General features: G+C 39.2%; 2 protein-coding genes across 4 annotated transcripts; one reads left to right on the plus strand and one right to left on the minus strand.

Annotated features, from left to right (window-relative positions):
- The first annotated feature begins 855 nt into the window (after window positions 1-855).
- Window positions 856-8,596, plus strand: oxa1l (OXA1L mitochondrial inner membrane protein). 2 transcript variants are annotated; one of them, XM_023268703.3, is made up of 11 exons: window positions 856-1,007; window positions 2,443-2,577; window positions 3,697-3,819; window positions 3,917-4,217; window positions 4,414-4,557; window positions 4,651-4,736; window positions 5,945-6,109; window positions 6,265-6,369; window positions 6,480-6,642; window positions 6,821-6,901; window positions 8,244-8,596. In XM_023268703.3, exons 1-11 carry the CDS (start codon window positions 897-899, stop codon window positions 8,363-8,365), a joined length of 1,536 nt encoding a protein of 511 aa, XP_023124471.2. In that variant the 5' UTR covers window positions 856-896; the 3' UTR covers window positions 8,366-8,596. The 2 variants fall into 2 exon arrangements, with proteins under 2 accessions (XP_023124471.2, XP_023124478.2); XM_023268710.3 differs by having other exon boundaries at window positions 873-1,007; window positions 2,446-2,577.
- On the minus strand, window positions 8,594-19,499 carry slc7a7 (solute carrier family 7 member 7). Of its 2 annotated transcripts, XM_035947380.2 has the most exons (12): window positions 19,235-19,499; window positions 18,724-18,782; window positions 18,061-18,133; window positions 16,939-17,561; window positions 13,763-13,888; window positions 13,444-13,588; window positions 11,589-11,712; window positions 11,402-11,505; window positions 11,218-11,314; window positions 10,969-11,118; window positions 9,888-10,071; window positions 8,594-9,353 (listed from the first exon to the last, which is right to left on the minus strand). In XM_035947380.2, the coding sequence occupies exons 4-12, from the start codon at window positions 17,429-17,431 to the stop codon at window positions 9,280-9,282; spliced, it is 1,497 nt and encodes a 498-aa protein (XP_035803273.2). In that variant the 5' UTR covers window positions 17,432-17,561; window positions 18,061-18,133; window positions 18,724-18,782; window positions 19,235-19,499; the 3' UTR covers window positions 8,594-9,279. The 2 variants fall into 2 exon arrangements, with proteins under 2 accessions (XP_035803273.2, XP_023124491.2); XM_023268723.3 differs by lacking the exon at window positions 18,061-18,133.
- Window positions 19,500-21,315: the final 1,816 nt, after the last annotated feature.

Genomic DNA, 21,315 nt, shown 5'->3' on the forward strand with positions numbered 1-21,315 from the left:
TGTAAGAAGGATTGCAGATTCTAAATGTATCTGGAAGTTTAACACAAATCCTTAAAAAAACAATGTTTCATCACTGGATTTTTTACATTTTTTATTTGGCTGTTAATTTAATTATTCAAATAAACAGTAATATTTGATGTTTTGATTTATGATACACCAATGATTGAACCATTATGATTACCCTGAACCTATAAAGTTTATTTTTTTATTGTATAGTTGCATTTTACTAGTGCAGTGTGGAGCTAATGCTTAAATGTACAAAGTGGGGTAATTCGCTCTCTGGGAAAGAAACACTGGGAACATCTGTGAAAATTTCTTGTTTTTTAAATAAACAGATCTGATTTAATTTCATTTTATGTCATAAAATCTAATTAAAGATAAAATCAAATCACAGCATTGTTTTGTTGTTTGTTTGTATGTTTGAAGATGTGAATGAGTAGTGTTCTTTGTATATTTTTTCAGCATAATCCTTGAACTTGACATACAAACACAGGACGTGCAACTGGAGTGTAACAGGCTGTGTACAAGGTCATAACTGCAATATCAATATTAGTAAAATACATTCGAACATTTTCGTTTAATATATTTTAAAGCTAAACAACTTGTAGATATTAACTACATTTCAGCATAAAGTTGCATTAAAATGCTATGATATGAACAACTTCAAGGCAGTATGAGAATGTTCTTATGTAATCTCCGGTGTAGGACTTTTACTTTGTCAATGTGAAAAGGTAAGTAAGAACTGTATAATATGAAAACATAATGACACAAAAAGGAGTTTCTCTCTCCAGTAAGCAAAACCAAACATACACGTCTAACTTCAGCGAAGCTCGTTGCAAACGCACAAGAATTGTGTCTCCTCACGCTTTCCGTAGGGGGTTACGTTTCCTGTCAATATGGCTGCTATCAGGAGTGGGGTGACTCCGGGTTGCTTAGCAAGATGTTTCCTAAGACAGACTGGAAAACCGAGCCGGGGCAGCCGTCCTCTTTCAGACCTTTGGAGCCACGTAGGTGTTCTTTACAGTTTCTGTTGTTGTATTTTGTCCCTGCTCCTGGAATAAACACAGAAACAGCGGCTGTCTGCGGCTAACTCGCTAGCCGGCTAGCATCCTCTGAGTGTATGTCTTCTGTGTGACTTTGACAGTAACAGCCTCTGCAGGACAGACAGGGCCTTCAAATATGTCTTAGAATTGTCAGTTCACGAGGTTTTTAAACCAAAACAGCAGGGACAGTTTAGCTAGAAGCCTTTAATGACGTGCTTAAGACCACGAGGAGACATTTGAACGTATTTAAGTGGAGCTAATGCTATATCTGTGTGGCTCCACATGTTAGCAAGACTCTGATAGCAGCCGTCAACAACTATTTCATTATTCCTCCTGCAGATAAGATATCGATTCTGCTTCTCTAATATGAGTTTAGCGTTGAGATTGATGGTTAAATAACTAGTAAGAATCACCCGGTGCCACCAGAGGTCACTATATCAGGTTAAACTTGAACCTGCTGCACGTCTGTTTCTTGTTTGTCTCTAGATTTTGGTTATAATATGGCAGATTTCTGTTGCAGAGATAATTATATTTAATCTCTAAATGTTCAGACACTCATCATAAGTGTGTTTGAAAAGCAGTATTTGGAGTGGGCTGTACAGCTGACAAAAAATCCCAATGAAATGTTTCAATTGACGGTTGATATAAGTAATGATTATTTTTATTGATTTGTTTTGTTGTTGTGTTTTAGCTGTAAATATTGTAGTTTATGCAATATTGTCAAAGAAAATAATATTTATAGGTCAACATTTTGTACAGTTTAATAATGTGTTTTAATATTGAAAATAGAGTTTAATGATATTCATTTTTGTGGTACTCAGAAGTGCAACTAAGTTAATTTAACTCTAAAGTTATATTACATGTTGTTCCAGCAATATCTTTTTTTTAGCAGTTAACTAAGTCAGTATTGTCAGGGGAGCTGGGAGAAATTTTTTTTTCTTAAATACAGTTCACCAAGGAAAATAAATGAGCAGCATTGTTGTGTAGCAGACCTTTGCATCTGACTACCTTATAGTGGACCCAGTTTAGCTGAACTTGTTGACAAAGACAAGAGGTTTAGGGTTGCCAGTGATTATTGTTTTTATTCAGTTCATTTTTTTGGTTCATACTGATGAGAGTCATGAGGGAAATGCATTTCTAACTTTTCAGAGCCCTTTGCTGTTTTGTCCGACCCAAAGATTTAAATTTTAATTGATATGTAGCTTAAAAATGCAGAAAGTCCTCACATTTCAGAAACAGTATCTAGGTAACGTAGCTTTCTTTCTTAGTAGACGACTTAAATGATTGATATTAGCACATTCATTGGTCATTTTTCTGTTGATTATTAGATTATTATGTAAAAACTTATTATTTAAGTTGTGGATCTGGCTAAAACGCTGTCCTCCTGTTGTCCAAACAGCAGTTGCTCCAGAGGTCTCATCTACATACCGTGTTTGAGTGCCGCAGTTCAGCCACAAAGACTCTGCTGGGCCGCAGACACCAAGGAAAATTCCTCTGGGTGAACGCAGTGGCAGCCAGACACAACAGCTCACAGGTGAGTCGACACAAAGGTAATATAGTTTCACCATTTTTTACTGTGTAAGTTGCAGGCTTGTCACACATTGAGGTAAGTTTGACTTACAGATGGAAACAACAAAAGTATTTTTACTGCCAGCTTTTTTAGTATTGTGCCTTTGATAAAATAACTAACGGTCAATCCATATTGGTGAGGATGAATAAGCCACATAACACAGGCCACATATATTGCAAATTCTGGAGTGTTGTCAGACTTGGTGTATCCTGTATTTTACAGTATAATGTATGATAAAACAATAACAGCTCTGGTTAATGTCAGACAGCTCTGACATCTTTCTCCTCCTGTTGAGCTCTGGTTTCCTCTCTAAACGGTATTAGGAAAGGCCAGGAAGAATAAAATCTTCCATCAACTTAAATGCAATTTGTCTATCTGATCAGAAACTCTTGCTAAATAAAGGAGCTACTTGTTGCTGAAATGTTAAATAGTCCCCAACACTGATTTCAAACAGTGTCCACAATGGACCATTACAACTACTGACATTGCTACTTTGGTTTGAGCAGCATGGAAAAGTCTAAGGGATGTAAATTATATCGTCATCATATACGGCTACATTATGACCTGTTGGAATTCAAAGATAAAGTAGAATTTTTAGTTCACATTTCAAATGTTTTTTAATATTGTTTTATATGTTTTTTTGACTCAAGTTTTTATTTATTTTTATACAATTACACAAACCAAGAAAAACAAACAAACAACTTGAACAATGCATGGGTTGTAACAGAGCATCTACATCATCCTTCAATCCTAGTAATCATAATTTTCCCCTTGTTCCCTTCCAACGTTGCCATTTCAAGTAGTGTATTCTGTCCACTTAGTCCATTTTTTTGTCCATTTGTGCTTCCTGTAGTCTCAGTTTGTGAGTTAGCTTTTCCATTATATAGATGTCCTCAGTAATTTTCAACTATTGGTCCTTTGTTGGTGCTATTGTTTTATATTTTTAAGTACCGAAGTTAGATGACTCCAGTTCACAGAATCTTTTCTAAAACTGTGCAATTTAAATCAAGTCCCTGTTAGAATTGTTTGTTAAACAACTATTAAACTGTTACTGATATGCTACACTTATCTTGACATTTACAGATCCCTCCAGAGGATGGAGCCATGGCAACTCCAGTGGTAGAAGCTCCTGACAATACTCCAATCCTGGAGTCTTCTCTACCTGCTGACCCCATCCCCACTATCACACAGCCAATCATGGAACAGGTGGGTGAGACAACATCTGAAATAAAACCATCTACCAGAGGGCCTGCGGTACATATCCACATAAATCATGTGATGTTTTTGGTACTGACATTTTCAGATCCCCACTGAGACAGTTTCTGCGGCAGCACCAGTAGCAGACAGCTCTGCTATTCCTCCAGTCCTGGATTCTTCCCCCACACTTGTTTCCACTGACCCCACCCCAGTTTTAACACAGCCAGTCCTTGAGCAGGTGGCTGATGCTGCACCGACTGCAGTGGAGGTCCTGCAGGCTGTGGCTACAGAGCCGAGGTTAACAGAGCTGGGATTGGGCTCACATACACCAGTGGGACTCATCCAGAACTTGCTAGAGTTCATGCACATGGATCTTGGTCTCCCCTGGTGGGGAGCCATTGTTGTAGGTAAGCACAGACCTGCAAAAATCAGTATATATCATTTTAACTTTTAGGCAGTCTGTGAAAGTAGTCAAAGGAGGTTGTGTTGATCTCTGAACATCATATTTTCCTTCAATTTCATTCATGATAAACAATGTTTAATTTCTCGTCTCTTCTCATCCTCTTCTGTCTCTCTTTTGTTTTTGTTCATCACTTTGTATAGGAACGGTGCTGGCTCGTTTGGCTGTGTTTCCAGTCATAGTGAAGGGCCAGAGAGAGGCGGCCAAGCTCAACAATGTGCTGCCTGAGATTACCAAACTAACCAACAGAATGAATGAGGCCAAACAGAGTGGAAACAAATATGAATGTGAATGTTCATTCCTCTTTTTTCATTGCATTTCTTTTTTCAGTCGCACTTTAGATGTTTAAACTATAATGAGCTTTTGTTCTTCTGTTGCAGTTGCCAGAGCTTACTCTGACCTGAACCTGTTCCAGAAGAAGCATGATGTGAATCCTCTGCGTGGGTTCCTGGTTCCTTTGGTGCAGGTCCGTTTATTTCTTTACGTATATCAGCCTGTTTTTTGCCCCCTTCTTCTTCTTTTTAAATCAAGGTGCTTAACTTCTGATTATTTGATTTGCAACTATTAACATTAGCATTGTGGATTTAGTTGTAAAGCTAAACATCAAGCGCAGCCTGTGTATTTTTTGGTTCAACCCAAATGAAAAAGCAGATCTCAGTAACCTGGAGGAAGCAGTTTGTTGGATTTGCAGCAAAAAACAAAGGTAGACGTGAAATCTAAAGCAAATAAAGGCATAAAAGCAATAGAAAAACATCTTTACATTGTTAATAATCATAGTTTGTAAGACAGTTATCCACTAATGAAAATTTCACGACTATATCAACCCCAGCTGTTGCATTTAGGAGCGTTTCTAATGATGACATGTTCATTTTCTGGTCATGCTCAAAACACAGTGTGGCTTTAATTAGTTCCACAAGGATTTAGATCCCTGATCCTAGATTTAAAAAACATCAATATGTAAAAAAAATAAATAAAAAATTTAAAAAACTGGGCTGAAATTGGAACACACTAGTTGTTTTTTCCACCACAGCAGCCATTGATCGATTTGATTTACTACGTGTCATTAACCCTCTCTCCTCCCCCTTTCCAGTCATTCCTGAACTGTTCCTTAAATAAGTACTGGAAAATCTCCTCCCCACCTAAAATGACCTTTAAAAAACAAAATATATGCTTGTTCAATACTGTATACTCAGGCAAGATTGTTTATAGATTTTAGTACAAACAGGTTTCCCTGCACATCTTCCAGCAAAATCAGGTGCTTCTCAACTCAAAGACTGCAAATTTCCAGAGGACAAACGGGGACTGGAGTATACTGATTAATTCACAGAGTTTACTTTTTCACATTTGACCTTCAAATGTATAGATACAGTCTGTGCAATGGTTTCTGTTGTATGCTGTCATTTTGCTAAAAGGGGAAACGCTCAAAACCAGTTTAGTCAGAACTATTGTGTTTGTTTAGACATCACTATTTTTCTTGAACACTTACCATTTGTGAAAACACTGAAGGACCTGCTGAGCCTGTAATAATGTGCTCAATACCAATTTAAAACTCAATATAAAGTTTTGAGGAATGACATTTTAAGACTTGATAGCAGTGTTTCCCCCATTTTCTGCCTAGTCTGTCTTTGTGTCTGTTGATGATAACAACAACAACTTTCTGTGAATATCCCACAGGCACCAGTCTTCGTCTCCTTCTTCATCGCCCTGAGGAAGATGGCCTACCTGCCGGTGCCCAGCTTGCAGACAGGAGGTCTGCTCTGGTTTACAGACCTGACAGCAGCAGATCCTTTCTATATTCTACCTATCGCTGTCACTGGAACCATGTTCTTCATCCTGGAGGTGAGGCAGCTTTTACCTCAAATGTGTTATTTATTTCCCAAAACAAACAAAGACCGCAGCAAAAAGGAGAGTAAATTAAAAATATTATTGATCCAGTTAATCTGTACTTCAGTGCTTTTCTTAGTAATCACCACGTGTGTCTTCTGTTCTTTCAGCTGGGTGCAGAGTCTGGTATTGACAACCCCAATCTGCGTGCCATGAAGACTGTGTTCAGGATCATGCCCTTGATCATCCTCCCTCTCACTATCAACTTCCCCACGGTCAGTCTGTTATTTACGTCATCTGTTGTTGTTCTTGTCCTGCTTGTTTGGCCTCACATCATCCCAGATTTTCACTTGAACCTCTGTCTTCTTCTTGTAACAAACTTCAGGCGGTGTTTACCTACTGGTTGACCTCAAACTGCTTCTCTCTGGGTCAAGTGGCGCTGCTCAGACACCCCCTAGTCAGGGAAAAGTTCAAGATCCCTGAGAGGATCAAGCACCCGGAATCGGCCATGCCCAAAAATGACGGATTAATCGAAAGCATGAAAAAAGGTTGGTGTTTCAGATCAACAATTTGCTACTGTGGAACATTGGACTGATTAGCTTTTAGTAATAATAGTATAGATTCAGTTATTGTTAGATTCACTCAACAACAACAAAAAAAACTGTATAAAAAATTGCAACTCTGATTATTTTTTTCTGTCTGTGTTGTACCTGTTTGGGTCTTTAGGCTGGAAGAATGCTCAGCTGGCCCAACAGCTTGAAGAGAGGGAAAGAAGGATAAAAAATCATCTGGACCTTGCTGCTAAAGGTCAGTCCCACCCCTGCATCAGCAGCTCCACACTGACAATTTTATTAGCCGTTATTTCAGCTACATGCCACAAAGAAATGACTTTTAAATGAAAATAAATAGGTGGAAAAAATATACTGCCATATGACTTTGTCTCAATAATCATTAAATTCCCAGCTTCTACAGGAAGTGCACAGCAATACCATAGCCTATAATAATGGAAAAAGTATTGGAATGGCACACAAAATTTTCAAAACTACCTGTTGAGGTTCTAGTTTTGTGGAGCTTATTCAGAACTGCATGTAAAGATGTCAGACCATTTAGAAGCTCCGGACAACTGGCTTTAAAAGAGTCATGGCCTGCAATCTACCACAAAAACACAAAACTAATGCGTTGTAATGACTTCACATCCAAGTGGAGGAGAGGAGCACCCCCTTGTGGCTGCCATGACTTACTGCAAACAAATGAAAATCCTAAAAACATCTCTCAAAAGTATTAACATGGGATCATGAACCAGCAAATACTGTTGAAAATCATCTATTTACCTGCATCTGTTATTCTCATTTGAAAACACAATACTCACGTTGAACAAGGGAGTAAATTCCCCACAACAAATGTTTCTTACTTTATTTTTTATTTGGCTTTAATGGCTGCAGTTCAGGGGTCAGATATTTAGAATTCTCCTGCAGCTTCAGTCTCTGTGTTGCAGATTATTTTAAGATGTGCTACTTTCAAACTCCCAACGATTGAAGTTGTTTCACTTACACAATCCGGAAGTGATAACGGATTGTGGTGTAAAGATTTGAAGAAGGAAATGTAGAGTTTACCAAATCGAATTCCTGAATGTTACTGAATTTACAGCACCTTGACCCAGTGAGTATCTTATACATGTATTTTTATTGCATTTAAGTTTTTTCCTCAACCTTCAGGCTTGTGCTGAAGCAGTCATCAGTGGTAGCTATTCTGATATAATTTTGAAGTATTGTATTACAGTAAACGGAATATGTTCTGAATGTGGAATATTAGTTGGCGACAGCAAGACTTTAATGTTCCCGTAATGTACATTTTCACTCTTTACAACCTTTTCCTTTCATATTTTGTCACATCCGTACATCAGATAAACAATTTCTGTGTTCTGTTTTGTCTTTTGTTAATAGACACCAGGCATTAAAGATTCTACAAGTGTTTATAATAAATAAAAACTATTTACACATTCCTAAAGAATAGATCGAGCTGTTCGCATGGTTGTTATTGTGCTACCAGGTGGCTAGTACCACTTCCATTTGTGTTAAAACTATTTATTTGTTCACAATAAGCAATAAAATACACGTATTTCATTCAGTTTTTTCATTTTTCCCTGCAGGCCCACTGAGGCAGACTTTTACCCACAATCCTCTCCAGCAGACGCCTCCCATTGCTGCAGCATCAGCTAAAGACAAACAGGCTGGAGCCAAAGCGAGGCCATGGAAGGACACTATTGGATAAATCCGACTGGCTGTTAGCTTGAGGGTATCATGAGTTGTGTACATATTTATGGATAAAAGACAGGGAAGGTTGGGAAAGATTTGTCATTATCTGTTATTCTAATTAAAATGTAAACTCTGCCGCAAAACAACCATGTTTGGTGTCTGTTGTCATGATGTTGAGATTACACGTGAGACACATTGTCTTCTTATGCTGGTGCTCGGAGCAGAATAAAATAAATTAGTCATCTTATGTTGTCAACAAGTCATTTTATTATAAATACGTGTTTGCAGCTCACCTGTTTCAAACTCAGTGTTTGAGTCAGACACCACAGAAGAATGAGTTCAAATGTGAAAAATAGCACTTCACTACACATTGCAGCTAAAACCTGTAGAGAAATTTCTCCCCTAGATGAGTGAATATAGAATTTCATTGTCTTGTCTTTTATTATTTGTTTTTTTGTGCATTATTACGAAGGCTGTTTCTATGGTCAGCTGTGCTTTCAGTGTCAACAATGTCATGCTCTTCAACAATTTAACTATACTAATAATTTATCGCCTTCTAGTAATATCAAAAAGGCATTACATGGTTGTAATTTCACACAACATGCTTGTGTGGCATATCAATTAAATAATTCCCTGCTAATACGTGCAGTTCTGTAATAGAAACCAGTGATGATTTCTTCCATAGTGCATTGAAATGTTCACTCTGAAGTGGTGGTCAGTTAGTTTTCCCAACAAGCACCCGTGTGCCGTCATTCACACATTCATTAACATTATCACCGGGTGATGATTGGCAGGTCGAAGAGCTGGGTCCAGCTCAAGCCCAGATGTTCGTCCACGCTGAGGCCTCGATGCAGAAGCGACTGGCCGAGGTGACTTCAGTCTGATGCTCGAGGCTGTCGGTGTCCGGCAGGATGTGAAAATCAGACGTTTCTACTCTGCCTTGTCAGTGTCCATCTCCGTCAGAACAGAGAAGCACACTTTCTGAATTAATATGCCAGATTTAGCTGAAAGAGGGAAGAGAGGAGGAAGGTTAGAACAATCAAGGCTTAAGTTTACGTCACTGACAACCAGCAACTGGGGTTATGCTAAGCTTGAACTACATGAAATGGATCTATTTTTGTAAGTAGCTGTCTACAATGTAGATGTATGGAATATTTATGCATAAATTGATATATTGATCAATAATTTTGCACTGTTACAGCAGTAAGGTCACATAAATCACAAAAAAACACACTAACCAGTTGAGAATGTTGACTAAAAATGAGACCTGAGTCTTAACTCTGTTAAATTTCCACTATGCAGTGACTGTACTCAGTAATATACTGTACATTAGCAGTGCAAGTTTAATAGTTGTTATAGTACAATCAGCTGCAAGATTTCACAGAAATAGCTATATATTGAATTTATCCACAAGTAAAGGTTTGTTTTAGAAGAATTAAAAAGTTGCATATTGCAAATCATTTTTAAAAATACCCTGCTTTGGTGTGATAATAATAGCATCATTATTAGCATGCTTGTAAATCCCGCACCCCTCTTACCAATGAAGCTCCGTAGCCACAGCGGTCTTTTATGGGCTGGAGTGTAGCAGCAGAGGAAGTAAACAGGAACTCCTGACAGGGCGATGCCGATGCCGATCAGAGAGTTGATGGTGTCGCTGTAGAGAGGCACCACCACCAGGAAGACGGTGAGGAGGCAGAAAACGATGGGGAAGAACAGACTGAGCTGAGGGACGGAAAGAGAAGATCATAGTCAGATGAGAATCTCAATAGCCACAATAAACACGTTAATCTTTGTCGTAATCTTCAGTTCTGTAGCACCACAGTGACACAGGTGGCTTTCATAAAAGTGGCACAAAGAGAGTAGATCTGATGCCGACTCTTCTTTGTTTTGAGCCTGATTATGTGATCCTGATTTGTCCGTGTAGCGAATGCTTCCTCGAAATACAAACTATAATGCTTATTTTTCATAATTAGAGCAGCTTTTTAAAATTTTATACAGATATTTTTAAAGGTCTTGGGGAGTACTGCTGGATATGTGGCAACATTTGTATTTTTTTTCCATGAAAATATGTCTTTCCTGCCTTAAAATGACATAAATGTAACTACACCGTTGCTTCTTCTACAACGTGCAGCTCTATGAAATCTCTTCCTCTCTTCTTCTTGCTGCATCTCGAGAACACCAGTTATTCAGCCACACCAAAAACTTATTCTGAATAAGAATAATGATACAGAAAGCTCCACCCTGCAAGCTGATAGGATTGGGTCTTTAGATTTGTTATGTATGAAATTCTGGAAGTCTAAATCTGTGTTTTTGAGACTGTCAATGCTGCAATTTCAGTGTGGAAATGCTCAGCCAAGTTCATGATAATTCTTTAAGCATTAAAAAAACCCAACTGTGAACAAGGTAGAAAGCTTGATTTTCATCAGAGGGGGTCTTTAAGTGAGCATTTTGTCAGGAACTATTGATGTTTCTTTTTTAACATTATGTGGGAAAAATCACTAGCTCTACTATATTGGTGATGCTTTTTTACTTTTTGTGCAGTGCTATGTACTCTTTAAATACATCTGTGTATTGTTGTAGCTCAAAGCTCTACTGCTGTAAAATAATTATCTGCATTACCTTCAGGGGTCTCTTTCTGTCTGGCTCCTTCCAGCGTAGATATAGTTGCCCCAGAATGGACAGACCAACAAAGAACCAGTAGCTGAAGCTGTAGTAGTTGATCAGTCTGAAGACATCCTCTACACACAGGTATATGAGAGCCATGAAGCCCTGCAGAGAAACACAAGGAACATTAGGAAGTCTAGCAAAATGCGGGAATGGGTGGCAAAAACAGAAATGTTGGACAGCAGAAAGGAAAAGATGACTGACGTTGAAGAGCAGGGCGGGGATAGGAGTATAACGGTGGACATGGATCATGCACAGGTAGTCAGGCAGGTGGCCCTCCCTGGAGCCCACGAAGAACAGCCTTTAGAGACACAAAAATAAAGTGACTGACTGACAAAGGGACTGCACAAAGTACACTGATGTGATTCTAAAAAGCAGAATCAGTCACCTGGAGGCAGCCAAGATGGAGGCGTTTAGTCCACCGAAGCAAGAAAGAGCCACAGCCAAGGGAATGGTCCAGTTCATAACACCAAACACCTGGTCTGCAAACGTCTGCAGAGAAAAAACAGTGGAGTCTTTACCTTGAGCTGAATATAAATATGAATCTTAAGTAACTCAGGATTACAGGAACTTACCACAGCTACAGCATCACTGTCTAAGATGGCATTGATGGGGAGGATGGTGTAGTAAGCCACGTTTGTCAGGATGTAGATCACCGTCACTATGGGCATGGAGATGGCGATGGCCAGAGGCAGGTTGCTGTAGTTCACAGAAACAGACACCAGAGGGAAGCAAAAGAGATGAGACACAGATTGTTAAAGCTGCTCAGATTTAGGGTTTGTCAGGAGTCTCTGGGTCAAAGCCCATCAACCCCGTGGGTGAGGGAAGGATGGGGATTGGGATAAGGTGCGCTTGTTTGTCACTTAATCTGCCTGGGAACTGTGGGAGAGGCTTGTGATCCAATCACATGTGTAGTCTTGCTTCATTTGATCAGTGTTTGGCAGTGTGAATCAAAGCAAAAGCTTCTCACACACACATACCAGATTCTTTCAGATCCTTTCATGTATTTTCTTCACCTTGCTCTTCATCTCTCTCTATTGTTTACTACTCAGTGGTTTGTTTCTTACTGGTTGATGCTCCAGGGAGACAATGCAGCAGGTGTTGATTAAATCACAGCAGAGCTTCTGTAGCTCCCTGAACTTTATAGTTTTAGGAATGAAAGCATTTTCTGTGAGATATTAAGTGCTTAAGACATAACAGGATATTTGTAGAATGTTTGTAGCTCAACTCATAGATTGCTTTTAGCTTTTTTAAATGTATAACTTTGATTTAATGACTACAGTTGTCAAGAAAAATCATGGATCCTTTGTTATATTTATTTGCATGAGACAATACACAGTTTTAGAAGTTTGAAAATGTAAGCTAATTAAGAGTTTTATTCAAAATGATTACCCATTTAGATCTAGGGGAAGAACATGATTAAAAGAGGAAACTGATTAGGGAACTGCATCTCCTGCAGAGTGGTGAGATATAATTTTGGGAGACGTGATAAAGCTTTGAAGTTTGTTATTCAATTCGCAGCATAAAGACAAATCAAATGAAAAGTAGGTCTGAAACTTTGATTATCATTTTCTTTCCAATTACTTGAAAGGGGCTAATTGTCTCTCAGTTTAATACTTAATCCTTGATGTTTGGATTGTTGCTTCAGAATGACATTTTTGTACAAAAATTACTCAACAATAATTTCTGTGTTTTGTGTCCAACCACAAGCACAAAATACAGATATGGAAATTAGAATATTGAGACTTTTTTCTTTTTGTACAAAAATATAATGCAAAGGACATTGATTAAGATTAAACTAAGAAATTATCATCCCTTTTGTAAAATAAGTGATTAAAAAAATAAAAGCTTCAAAACCATTTTTCATTTGACCGATTCTGAGTTCCATTTGTCCTCTTTGTATTTCCTGCTTGTCCCCAGTGCAAGTGGTGAAAGACAACATCCACAGTTCTTTTTTCTGTACTAATATTATCCAGAGTTTACCTGATGCTAATATGAGGCTACAGCAGAGTTGCTGAGCTGCAGATCAAGGATATTAACACAAAGAAGAAGAAATATTATCAAAACACTGACTAGATTTGGCGATATCTGGCTCACAGATTAAACACTTAAAGTTCTGTCACCCTTCACTTGCACTGGTACTGTGATTAAGAGGTGATCTTAGATGTCCAGTATGACCAAGATGACTGGTTATACTGGCGGAACAGCTATTTCACCGCTCAAATCTATTCACATCTTTGGTCTCAACTGGGAGAAGAAAGTTAGATTTAAGACAATTGAAACCTATTAGGCGGTGGTTAAGCACTCGTAGTTGCACAGCTGATGCAGTATAAAATAGCACGTGTACTTAAAATCAAAGCAGATTCACTTCATGTAATGCATTGGAACAAGAATACCAATAACAACCATCGTCCCACTTTCATATCTCACGTTTCAGGGTTCTTGATCTCTTCTGTGACAAAGTTGAGAGTGTCCCATCCAGAGTAGGAGAACAGAGCTGAGTACAGAGCCAGAGCAATGTGTCCGGGGTCCTGAGATGAGTTATCGAACAGGCCCTCGAAGTTCTGAGTGTGACCTGGAGGTATGAAATTCATTGAATTAGTTTCCTAGCCTCTGTACAGCAGTTTTAGGTTGTTTTTATTACGCGAAGCATCATGTAACCATTTAAAATCAGCAACAGCACATATAAAATTCTCATTTTTAGCATCTTTGATAATATGCAGGGCTTGAAATGCGATGGCTCGAGCACCTTGTCCAATCTTGACCAGGCCGGTGATGATGACAGCGATGAGAGCGATAACTTTGGCGTAGGTGAAGATGTCCTGGACCCTGGTGCCCCACTTCACATAGGCGCAGTTCACAAAGGTCAGCAAGCCTGAGGGCAAGCAATGAAAGCATGAAACACACATGTATCACTCATCCACTGGCACACTGAAACAAATCGTTCGACAGCGTCAGCGGTGACATTTGCTCTGTAAATTGAGTGTGAGCCAGCATGTTTCCGCGTGAGATTGCGGCCGGTTTAAGGAAACGCTGCTGCTGACTCAAGCAGACTGGACTGTTGTTTTTCAGACGAGGAAACAGCTGAGTGCAGCACATACAAGCAACACACACACACTGAAACACACACACAGGTACTGTCAAGTGAGCCAAACTGATCGGGTGACCTTGTATTTGTCAGCCTGAGGTTGGGGATTTGTAACATTTCCACTTATTGACGCACAGGTTCAGCTTCTGATAAGAAACGTGGTCTCATCTGCTACTTTTTCCTTATTGCCCTCCTTCACCTTGTGTAGCGTTAATGTTCTTGGGAAACTTGTTTTTGTGCTTCTTCCTATAACTTATCATTCTGTGGCCTCTTATCAGCACATGATAACTCCCAGTTCATAAATGTAGCAAGTGGAAGAATTCCTATCTGAGCCATTAAGGAGTAACACAGAGTTTCACACATGTTGCTTGGATTGTAAGATTCCTATTAAAACCCTCCCCAAGAGGAGTGCTTCTTGTTGTGTAAATCTTTAAATCTGCTAAAATGAATTGGACACAGATCTACATTAGTATCAAGTTACTTCAACTCACACTCCACACTGACCTCCACATCATCCAGATGTTTAAAGGAGACACCACGACAGGATTACATCACTGCTCTCCCCTCCACGTTGACCACTGAGTCTCCTCCAGCAATCATAACACTATCATTTTCCGCCACATTGACATGCAGAGGATCATAACAGGTCCGTTCCCAACAGGACGCCCGCTCAAACACAACAAAACACAACGCCTCAGACGGACACGGCCGGCGATGAGCGATGGAGAAGGAGGCTTTGCCACACAGAAGTAGAGGCGTAGTGTGTTGACAGTGAAAGGCTAGAAGGGTGGGAGGTTGGCGGACCGGTAGTGGAGGTCAAATATGGTCCAGATGTGAGATGAAATGGAGATCTGAAAAGCTGATTCAACGAACTCACATGCAGATGGGAAGCTCTGATATTCATGGGTCTGAATTTTGACAGCTAAAAAGCATTGAACTTACATGTAATTTGAACAGCCAAGATGCAAATAAGGGTAGTGGGAGGATTATGATGGGGGCTTTTTTGCGTAGCAAATCATACTTCTGGTGGATGCAACTTTTGATTTCTGTCATTTGATGATGAAACTATATGATGATGAAACAATGAAATAAGTGTGACTTATAACCATAAGCCATGACTTCATGATGGGCTGCACAGTGAAGTGGTGTTTAGCACTGTCGCCTTGCAGCTAGAAGATTGCTGGTTTGCGTCCTGCCTTCCCGGGATCATTTTGCATGGAGTTTGCATGTTCTGTGCATGTGTGGGTTTTCTCCGGGTTCTCCGGCTTCCTCCCATAGTCCAAGGTTAAATGGTCACTCTAAAATGTCTGTAGGTGTGAATGGGAGTGTGATTGTTTGTCTCTATATGTAGCCCTGTGATAGACTGGTGACCTGTCCAGGGTGTCTCCTGCCTTCACCCTAAGTCACCTGGGATAGACTTCAGTGGTACCATAGATAATGCATGGATGGATAACTTCATGACTTATAATAATTATAAGTCATGAAGTGTTTTTTGTTAAATATTCAAAACATTGGATATAAACTCTTATATTTTACTTACAAGGTAAAGATACTGAGATAATAAGCTAGAATTCTAAGATAATGATGTGGAATTCTAAAATACTAAGGTAATAAATCAGAATTGGATGACAAATCAATAAAATATTCTGACTTAATAAGTTGGAATGTTGAATACTAGCCTAAATTATACTAAGAATACATAATAATATAATGTATACTAACCTATAAAGTTGAAATTACTGAGTGAAAACTCATAACTTTGATGTTGTATTTTGTTTTTATGGTGTATTAATTATGGATTTTAAAACATTTTCCTGACAAATATATCCTTTGATACCCATTGGACCACTGTCTGTTTGGACTGATTTAAACAAAGATTTGCCTGCAATGTTAGTCTAATCTCAACTAAAAGAAGTTAAAACTAAATTAGGGTTTATGAGACATTTCAGCAGGTACAGTTTCCCTTTTTTTTGTCACGAGCAGGAAGCAAGTTGAGTTTGCTTTTAAGCTTCACTCCTGTCCACAGCTGTCAGTAGCCTCTCAGGTCAGAGTCTCCCTGCAGTGAGGACTTTACCTCACAGCTATCAGCCCTCCTCTGAGCACTGCTTATCGGTGCATATGTGCATGCATTAAGTGTGTGTTCATGCATGCCTGCCTTTCAAGTAGATGGGTGGATGCAGGAGTAATATTGATTGCAAAAAGAACACAATATGAACATATCTCGACTATCTGGCTAATCTGTGAGTTGATGCCTTTACAAGCTCTCTATCTCTCTGTATCTTCTTGACTTAGTGTGTGGTTGCCTGAGAGTTGGTATTTCTTTGCTTCTGAAGTTGCACTCGGTTGCCACGGTGAGCTCTGTGGTGAATTTCTTGTTAGTTTGATTAATACAGTTTGTCACCTTTGCTTTTTCTCTGCGTCGTTGTCTAGTTCCAGTTACCTCAGCAATCTGTGATGCATCCAAGCAGAAAGGTTACTCGTACATTTATGAAGTTGTTGTTTTATCGCTCTTCCCAGATCAGAAAAAGCAGTGACTCATGTCCGCGTGTGAAGAGCAGACGGCAGGATTTCTAAATCACTGCTCTGACATTGAGTAAAATGCTTTTTCCCCTTATTCCTTCTAATTAGTCTACAAGATTTTAGGGTGGCTCAGTTCCTCTTTCATTCAAAGTCAGACCTGCTGACTGCAGCAGTATTGTCACCATTTTTCACTTCTTTAGTCTCTAAAGCTCACGTGTTTTGTCTTAGATGTGAAACTATGGCAGCAAAAGACATCATCACTGACACAGACATCACTCACTCACTCATTCAAACACACTCTCCAGATGTGTACTTACATATACAAGCAGCAGCCAGCAGCCTGTTGGCCAGGTATGGAGCTATGCATGTGGGGAAGATGGGCTGCATCATGTAGTTGGAGAAGGTGATGGCGATGACGGCCTGGCTGGTGGGCTCGATGATCAGTAGGGAGGTCCACAAACGGATGAAGGCCAGGAAACCCCCGAAGGCCTCCAGGATGTAGGCGTAGGAGGCCCCGGACTTGGTGATGGTGGTCCCCAGCTCGGCGTAGCACAGGGCCCCGAACACGGAGAAGATCCCACCGATGGTCCACACCACCAGAGAGAGGCCATAAGAGGCGCTGTGGATGAGGACGCCCTTGGGTGACACGAAGATCCCCGAGCCGATCATGTTCCCCACGATGAGGCAGACCCCATTTAGGAGGGAAATCTCCTTCTTCAGCTTCATGGACTCTTCTGAGTCTTCAGACTTCAATGACGGGGGGCCACCGTTAGTCGCCTCTTGCGTCGGGGCTTCACTGTAGGATGCCATTGTTCGACTTTGATGGTTTCTTTATTTATTAGAAAAAGGATTTTTGTCACAAATGAAAAGATTTTTGCCTTGATGTGAGGCTGAAGATTCAATATTTTTCCTCCAGTTATCTGTGTTTATCTCCCGCCATCTGTGAAGGAGACAGACAAGCTCATATCAGTGATGCTGTTACCACGGAGACTGATATGTCATAGGATAGACACAGCAAATATTCGTGTTCAAATCTAGTTGTAGAAAAACATATTTACAAGCCATGGACATTAATGTAAGAACAAACATGAAAAAAAAACAACAGAATGCAACACTTGTGGGGGCATTGTTGGATTTGAGAGCCATTAGGCCGCACAGCAAATGGCCTTTTAAGGTTGAGTGTATTGACAGAGACAGAGAGAGAGGAGCAAACACGGCACATGCCTGAAAACACCGGCTCTTCATTGGTAACCGCAAGCCGAGGAAGAATTACTGACCGACACGCACATTTTGACTCATAGCCGCCCACAAGATCCACCTCACGCACAATCTGAGAGTGTCAGCATTGTGGCTGGTCACATGTTTGCCAAAGTTCATTATCTGCAGCACGCATGGGGTTTGATGATGAGACAGACACGCGAGGCAGCATGTTCATTCACCTTTCTGCAAGACTGGCTTCAGTAAGTTAATGTCACTTCACTTTAATAGCCTCCAACTTCCCACAGTGTAACGCTGAAACACACACAAATTTAGAAATGATTTTCCTTAAATTTAAATAATTGTTAATGGAGTTTTGAATGAGAAAGACACTACTACATAAAAGTAAAAATTTAAATGATCTGACATGTCCAAATATCCACTATATAGGTAGTCAATATGGAAAATAAAAGTTCAGATATAACTATCATTTCAGTGTGATTTTGGTGACTACCTGCAGCTTTTTTATGAGACAGTTATTCCTACACATATCTAAAAATGATTACTTTCTCACCAAGTATATCACAGGGTTTAGCCCAGATGCCTGTTCCCCTAATGAACGTAGCCAAACATGCATTGATCAAACATGTAAGAACAGTGACTCAGACTGAAAGAGAAAATATTTAGATAGCGGGAACAGTGTGTGCCCAGATGTAGAAAATTGATCCCAAGACAGTAAACAAAAGACACTGAATAAGTCATTCAGTTGGGCAGATACCTGCTGTAAACATGCAAAATGATACACTGTACCTTGTTGTAGATTTTAGAAGTTTAGGATGAAAATGACAAGTGTCAAAATGTGAAGCTAATGTAAAAAGGTGTGAGTGACTGAGTGGTTTAGATACCTTGAAGCATGAGCAGCAGCAGCAGCAGATTAGCAACACGTGGCTTCACGGGGGAATGACTGGAATGAAAAAGGACAGTAGATTGACAATGGCACAAGGCTCTCACAGAAATAAAGTACAAGGTCCACAAACTGCTGATAAGCCATCCATCTTGAGTTTCTCACCTATTACAGCTGACACTTTTTTAGGTTTAAAAAGGCACCAACTGTGAGACTCACACTGTGTTTTCATATCAGGAGGGGAATCACCTGGTGGCAGGATGTCAAGTTTCTAGCTTATCTTACCACTCAAGGGGAGCTGCTCTCTGCTTTGTCATTTCTTAAACATGTAGGCAAAAAACACACTCAGATCACTCTCTTGATGTGAGTTGTGCAGAGCAAAAAGGCGACAAGGCACACGTGGGTGGCATCATAAATTGAGTCAGTGCTGTAAACTAGCCTGTCCTTGATTAGAAAAAAACCTTGTGGAGTACATGCAGTGAAGTACATTCAGCTGATTTAGGGTCACTCACCTTTTTCAGATGCCTCCCAGCTTGTCCTCTCAGGTGTCCAATACTGTTGCAGTCTTGCTACTGCTTACAAATAATGTTTGACTTCTAATGTGATTCACCTCTCCTCTCCAGCTGGGTGTCTCATTGTTGTGTCTTTCTGTTCCAGTCAGTAATAAATCTCCTCAAGCGTCTTCCTCCTCTGTCTTTGTGCTGCCGTTTCCTCTTGTTTTTGACTTTGCTCTGTGTTCCACCTCTGCGCTCCTCAGCTGATGTACTTGTGGCTTTTATGCACTTCTGGTTTCCAAACGCTTTACTACCAAGGAAACGAATCAGAGGGAGGGAGGGAGGGAGGGAGGGAGGAAGAGAGGGAGGGGGGGAGGTTGCCCTGCCTCACATTGTGTCTCCTGAGTGACTTTCACTGTAAATTTATGGGCTTCGTAATGAAATGATCACACACATCAAACAGGTCTTATCATCAGCGGAGGAACTGGGCCGTTACAGACGTTCCTCTGATGAATGTTACAGTGAAAATGACAGCAAGGCACATTACAATGCAAATACAATGTTTCTTTGTAGGGTCTGTGTTTAAAGTACTCAACCACTGATGTGAGAGCAGTCCACATTTATATACCTTCACTCTGATATGTTTCCATTATATTATTAGAATACTTGAATAATGGCTATGCATTCTAATAAAATACTAATATTCTGTTAAACAATCAGCTGATGCTCATATTTTTAGTGACACAAAATAATTTTGTGTGTGTATTATTCTGAATGTAAGTGCTGTCAACTGCTCTTATTGGTTTTAATGGACAACTATCTGAAGACTATGGCTCCCTCTTGTGGAGCTGAAATATACTGAATGGGACAGATTACAGTCAAGTACAAATTTGAGGTATTTTGCTTGAGTTTTTTTCTTTTTACTTACTACTTCTACTGATTTACATTTCAGAGAGAATAGTATTACATTAATAGTATTACTTCACTATATTTATCTGCCAGCATTAATAACTTAACAAACTAAGATTTTTGTACACAAAACACATAAAGAATAACAACATTTTGTTTATAATTCAAAGTTGGAAAACTGGCTACTGTATAGACAATCATACAGATTTTTTTTAATGGTATTTTCACGTTTTTTTGCAGTTTTTTGTTAGTTTTTACAAGCTAAACAATTGATTATTGCAAAAAATAATCAGATGAATCCATAATTAAAAATAATATAATAAAATAAAATATTCATTAATCTCCCACAAATAATTCAAATTAAACTCCACATAAAACAACTACAGCAGTGAAATCCTGCCTCTCCTTTAATGTATGAGCAACACTAATCTTATCACATAATATATATTAGGAAACGGGTCACAGGCGACATCTTCTACTTCTACTTTTTAGACTTCAGTTAGATGCTTGTGACAAAACCTACATATTTTGCTTAGATAACATTTTAAATGCAGGAATGAGGGAACTTTTACAGTGCTCTATTTACCTAAGGATGCGAATATTTCACAAAGCAGTCAACACATACACATACATACTGATCAAAATAATTAATGTATTATTAAAAAAGCAGAACCAGGACATCATTGAATATTAATGTTTGCTGAGATATTTTATGATACAAGGTGTGACCTTGTAAAATTCATAAAAAGATAATTTAGAAATATAAACAGTTCACGAGTTTGTAAATTCCAAAAAACTACAGAGATAAAAGAATACCAGCAGCCTCTCATCATACCAGTTTGTCCCACCAAGTAGCTCAACTCATTCAAAATGTTTTAAAGACTTTTCCAAAACAACATGTCAAATGAGTTTTCATTCATTGAGACTCTTGGAAAAACTGCATCCCAGTGACTTTATATTAATGCTTATTTTTGGTGTATTTAAAGCACCGCTTCGTCTTATGATTAATGATTTACTTGTTCAAAATATAAATATGATACTAATTAAGACACCACTTCATCTGCAACTGATCTGAAGATGTACTCATGTCAAGCGTGAATGGCTGCTTTATTTTTCAAGATCAAATGACTGATGTAGCGTGAGCGACTTTCTTTGTCTTCCATATAGTTGTTGATTCTTCATCAATGGAA

Source organism: Amphiprion ocellaris, chromosome 23 (genome assembly GCF_022539595.1).
Source record: "Amphiprion ocellaris isolate individual 3 ecotype Okinawa chromosome 23, ASM2253959v1, whole genome shotgun sequence".
Classification (NCBI taxonomy): domain Eukaryota; kingdom Metazoa; phylum Chordata; class Actinopteri; family Pomacentridae; genus Amphiprion; species Amphiprion ocellaris.

Coding starts and splice junctions, on each gene's coding strand:
- oxa1l (XM_023268703.3), top strand. CDS start 897: ATGGCTGCTATCAGGAGTGGGGTGACTCCGGGTTGCTTAGCAAGATGT. Junction 2,578..3,696: donor CCAGACACAACAGCTCACAG/GTGAGTCGACAC, acceptor TGACATTTACAG/ATCCCTCCAGAGGATGGAGC. Junction 6,902..8,243: donor TCTGGACCTTGCTGCTAAAG/GTCAGTCCCACC, acceptor TTTTCCCTGCAG/GCCCACTGAGGCAGACTTTT.
- slc7a7 (XM_023268723.3), bottom strand. CDS start 17,431: ATGGCATCCTACAGTGAAGCCCCGACGCAAGAGGCGACTAACGGTGGC. Junction 11,713..13,443: donor GAGATCAAGAACCCTGAAAC/GTGAGATATGAA, acceptor TGTGAACTACAG/CAACCTGCCTCTGGCCATCG. Junction 11,315..11,401: donor TCCATCTTGGCTGCCTCCAG/GTGACTGATTCT, acceptor GTGTCTCTAAAG/GCTGTTCTTCGTGGGCTCCA.